This window comes from Wyeomyia smithii, chromosome 2, assembly GCF_029784165.1.
Source record: "Wyeomyia smithii strain HCP4-BCI-WySm-NY-G18 chromosome 2, ASM2978416v1, whole genome shotgun sequence".
NCBI classification, from domain to species: domain Eukaryota; kingdom Metazoa; phylum Arthropoda; class Insecta; order Diptera; family Culicidae; genus Wyeomyia; species Wyeomyia smithii.
Window position 1 is genome coordinate 113,851,894 of NC_073695.1, and position 5,022 is coordinate 113,856,915.

General features: G+C 36.9%; 1 protein-coding gene across 1 annotated transcript; it reads right to left on the minus strand.

Moving 5' to 3' along the window:
• Positions 1–641: 641 nt before the first annotated feature.
• Positions 642–3,908, minus strand: LOC129723652 (myb-like protein V). The gene is made up of 3 exons (XM_055677990.1): positions 3,367–3,908; positions 1,689–1,888; positions 642–1,551 (listed from the first exon to the last, which is right to left on the minus strand). The coding sequence occupies exons 2-3, from the start codon at positions 1,762–1,764 to the stop codon at positions 749–751; spliced, it is 879 nt and encodes a 292-aa protein (XP_055533965.1). The 5' UTR covers positions 1,765–1,888; positions 3,367–3,908; the 3' UTR covers positions 642–748.
• Between the last annotated feature and the right edge of the window lie 1,114 nt (positions 3,909–5,022).

Below are 5,022 nucleotides of genomic sequence, written 5' to 3' on the forward strand. Positions count from 1 at the left end.
TGCAGAGTAATTTTGTTGCACTCGCGGAGCGGAGCAACAGCCAATGTTATAAAAGCAACTTCGTAGTGTAAATGCTGGCAGTTGGCACCATCTCACCGAGCCGTTGTGTATGGCGAATAATTAAACTTTTACAGTGTGAATGTTAAAAAAATTGATATTATTTAATTGATAGCCAAAACAATTTATCATGATATACATAATTTAACTCTTTTTATGTGAATGATGCTATTTGGCATATCTGAACAATTCCACTTTTGTCCCATTTGTGAAATTGATATCTAAAATTCTCAATAATGGAATATCTAAAATTTTTAAAAATTGATTTTTAAGAATTTTTAACATGGTTGCGCAGACTCAAAAGCTAAAGTTATGAAAGCACATTATTAGCACAACCTTACCTTCACGTACACACGAAATGCTTTCGATAAAAAATTTTTATCATTTCTGACATTCTCAGTCACTGTTCACTTGAGTAAATAGAACTGAGCCTGCCGAAAACAAATGTAACCTCCCGAAGCCGTATGTGACACCTTACTAAGTATAAATATCAGATATGTATTTGAAATGCTAATACACAGTAAAAGCATACTTTAAATCTTATTTATTCTACGCTAAAATTTAATTTGTTAGATATCGCTTGCTCAATTAAATATTAAATCGAATCGTTCGAAATATACTTATAATCATTTTATTACCACAGATACATAATACTGAAAGGTTACGATAATTCAATAGTTCGATCCTAAAATTAGTAACTATCCATTGAGCTACTAGAACTTTCGCTGAAATGAAACAGCAGCGGTGGCTTTTTCTTCTTGAACAGATTTCGCAAGATGTCACCGTCGTTTTCGTAAAACAAGTCGTACATGCTCCTGCGGCGTGGCACCCTCTGCAGTCTATCCTGAAGCTTTTCCCATTCTGTTTTGCGGTTTTCCGGCGTCATTTCCGAAACCACGACGACTGGTTCCGCTTGAAAGTCATTTTCCATTTCATCAGTCATTGTAGTTTTCCTGTTTTTCTCTTTGCCATTGATAGTGGTGAGCTCACCTGCTGATTGCATTTTCTGCTCAAAATTATCCACACTGCAAGCCGGCAGATCCTCGACATTCTCCTTCCATTCGTTTTCCCAATTTTTGCTCTTGAGATGTTCTAACCATTGCAACCGTAGTGGGGATTGCCGTTCTGTAACGGAGGATGTTCGTTCCGCTTCCACTAGCTTTTCAATATCCTCAAAACCCTTGAGGCTACGCTCGCTTGAGTCGTCATTTTCATTTTCCGTCGACTCGGCTTTTTCATTACAATAATCGAGCTGATTTCGTTTTTCTGGTTCTGCATCGAAATTCGAAGTTGTGTTATCTACATGTTGGTCAGCCTTCTGTTGTTTATCGCCATTATTAGATGAGCTATCTTCGATTGTGCTGCCCCCGGTGACATACAGTTCAACAGAATTGAGCTTCAACGTAACTGGTTTCCAGGGATAATCAATTAGTCCACTCGAATTGGCATTCTCCGAAGTTGTGTAGGCATCACTAGTGGGAAGATCGTTTGAATCTTGAAATGAGAGATAATTTTTTTTCTGTGAATTCTAGTGTTTCTAACGAGAATACTTAATTTTATGAAAACGGATTTAAAACTATTGTGCTTCGTGAAGAACCACCCAACCAGGAAATTTTCAATTAAACACTTACTAATTCTATCATCATCATCGCTAATCTCATTTTCCAGAGCACCATTTGGAAAGGTAACAGCATTATCTATGAGCATCGTCGCTTCACTATAGCAATGAGTTGGTTGTGTTCCCTTTGTGTTCCTGCTGGTAGCGACTTCATCGTCCTCGTTGTTATAGTTGTTGCCATTATTAATGTTATCAATCCATGGGCAAGGTTTGCTGCAGTAAAGACACAATAATTAGACACTGCTGCAGCGCAGACATAACAGTTGAAGAAAATGAAATTATCTATTATTCAACAGCTTAATTACAACCGTCAACAAGGGTACCAGTGCGCAATGGTCCAGAAACCGAATTTAGGCGGAAATTTGGATCTGGAGCGCGATTGCAATATGCTACAGAAATCTTTCTTCTGCAAAGCGCTGATTTTCATGTTATCAAAAGTTAGGGTGACAAAATTTACGATGAAATCATAAATCTAACTTTCTTATAATTGTAGATAGAGATAAGGGTTGTTCTACAACGTTGTAGCCCCGTGTTATCAGGCAACTTCAAAATTAAGTTTTTTTTCTCTATTAAAATAAGCGATTTTAATTTAAAAAAACTCTTCCCTAACTAAGATTTTTATTTAAATTTTCTCATCAAAATTATTCTTGGACAACTTTGCATACTTTTTAAAACAAGTATTTTTCAATGCTTCCTATTCAAAGTTAATAATATTTCTCATCATAAAAACTACGCTTTTTTGAGTTTTTGGACCACTGTGCGATGTGACGTGGCCGGAGTAGGATATAGAAATTCGGCTTTGAAGGAAACGGCTTTTAAAAAAAGGCCTGATAATTATCATTTTTGAAATCAGAAGTGACTCTTTTCAGATGATATTCACCAAAATATACAACCAGCTTCGCATACAAAACATATTATGTAAAACAAAGTTACCCGTAAATAGGAGATGATTATTGCTCCATTCTAGGTAGGTCCTACCTAATTTCTATTTTTTCGTCTTGCAAATATCTAGAGAAACATTTCAAAAGGTCCTATCTGCTTTGATCGATTTTTTGATCGATCACTTTCATTCAATCACCACAACTTATTAAACACCTTTTATGCCACGTTATTTGCACGAGTTGATAGTGGAGGGACCACTCTAGCCTTCTGAACGGAAACTACGCTTGGGAAAGTTACTAAAGCTGAACCATTACCAAAATAAAAATACGCTCCGGAAAAACGATAAAAGCAGATAGGACCTTTTGAAATGTTTATCTAGATATATTTTAAGTTTTTGCAAGTCAGGCAGCGGATGTTATTCACATGTTCATGTAATCAATAATGACTAGCACATTTTTCGCCTAAAACATAATTGTAAGTGTACTAAATATTTACATATACTGATAGCACCACTCATGCTGCACAAAAGAAAAATAGTCTGTGGGCTCTACATTTTAATACATATATTAGTTTATTTGCCAGAAAGGCATAGCAATCAATATAAAAACGATTTATACCCTAAACTGTAAGTTATTGCGTACCACCCCAGCTTTCGCGGGGCCGATTTACCCGGCGGACGGCGAAGCACTGGGGTACTTTCCCAAAAAGAGGTTAGATTGGGTGGATATTTAATGTAAACAAATAAACAATCGCAAAACACTAAATAAAACAAATAAAATAAATAATAAAACAGAAAACCTAACACTAACCTTCCGTCCTCCTCGCCGACTCCTCGCAATGGCGGGTTTGTGGACTGAAGCCGTTGGCCGTGAACTATTTTGGCGGCTCGCTGCTGGCTTGGCGATCCAGCACTCTGTAGCGGCTTTTTTCCGAAGGATCAATTTCTGCCACAGTAACTCAAGACGAAAACAGAACGAAACGAGATGTACCAATTTTCATGCGGCCCGACACTTAACGCTTCCGTCGCGATTCTTATTTTAGCGGACCAAAAACGCGTCCTTTTCTCTCGGCGGTTCACTGCGATCTCAAAAAAACCCTCCTGCTTCATGTTCACCACAACAAACACACACAAAACATTGGCATTCTGCCACCGCGGTCGACCGTTTTACCGTTTATGTTGTCGCCTTTTTTGCAGCGGGAGGAGCAACGGGCCCTACTTTCATTGCACACGCGATACAATAGGGAACGATAATTTACCATCTAACATCTAATACTTCTAACATAAAAATTTAGATAAAAATTAACACAAAAACTACAAATTAAAATTAAATTAACAACATGCAGCGGCGAGTATGTTGCTTGTCACTACAACCAAAATCAAAACAAAAACAACTCCTACACACAACTGACAAGCAACATATATTTACACGCTCGGCGTTTTTTACACAAATTTGGGTTAATTGCAACCTCGAGGGTTGCAAAACCCAATGCATAGAGCGTCAATAAAACAGTCGTCTGGACCATTATTTTTGTTTATGCGCGTAAATGTATGAAAGTTATGCCGCTTCGCTCAGAGATGGCTTGATTTACTTATCTCCGAAACCGATTTACCGATTTTCCGATAAACGAAAGGTGTTGATGTCTCTTAAGTCACTATCTAATTAATTCAAAATAAGCTACTGTCCAATAAGTTTCATAACAATCGTGTGTGTGCTTTAGAAGTTATGTAATAATAGGTGAACCACTGATTGACTAAAACCATATTTTTATTCCACATGGAGTACATCAAAATTCGTACTCTGTGTGTTTCGCCTAATACGGCCATTTTTTGTCAACGAGGAACGATATCGATTCTTGATCCAAACGCTTCTTGCCACACAGTACGCGTAACAATGGACATTTCAAGGACCGAATTCAGTGAGCAATTTTTCTTCCGTTCTGGCATTGTAAACTGACTACCAAGATCATCCGATTTAACGCCACTTGGCTTTATTTGGTGGGCTACATGGTATTGGTTTAATAAAAACTGTAATACTAAGAAAATTACGTGAAATTTGACATTCCGTACGGAGATCAACATTCGCATGAAGTAATTGTTAAAAAGTAAATGGCAAGAACCAATTCATCGATTCCAACAAAGAATTTGAAAACAGCATTTTAGATGCTTTGTTTAACTTCCAATTTTCTGATGTTAGAGACTTCAATAAAATCACTTTTGAATAAAAATTTTAAAAATGTTCATAAAGATTTAACATTTAATTAATTAAGATTATTATTTAATTAAATATGTTTTTAGCCTTTCTCCTAGAACGGAATAGGTTATCACTGCAAAAACTGAAGGTATATAAATGCTCAAAAAGGACGAATGTTGTATATCACTCGAATCAGTTTGACGAGCAGAGCATTTTCTCTCTCTCTCTCTCTCTCTCTCTCTCTCTCTCTCTCTCTCTCTCCCTCTCTCTCTC

What these genes read in the sequence shown, in the direction of transcription:
- LOC129723652 (XM_055677990.1), bottom strand. Translation starts at nt 1,764, where the DNA reads ATGCTCATAGATAATGCTGTTACCTTTCCAAATGGTGCTCTGGAAAAT. An exon ending in CGATGATGATGATAGAATTA is followed by an intron (nt 1,552 to 1,688) that starts GTAAGTGTTTAA and finishes TCTCATTTCAAG; the next exon opens with ATTCAAACGATCTTCCCACT.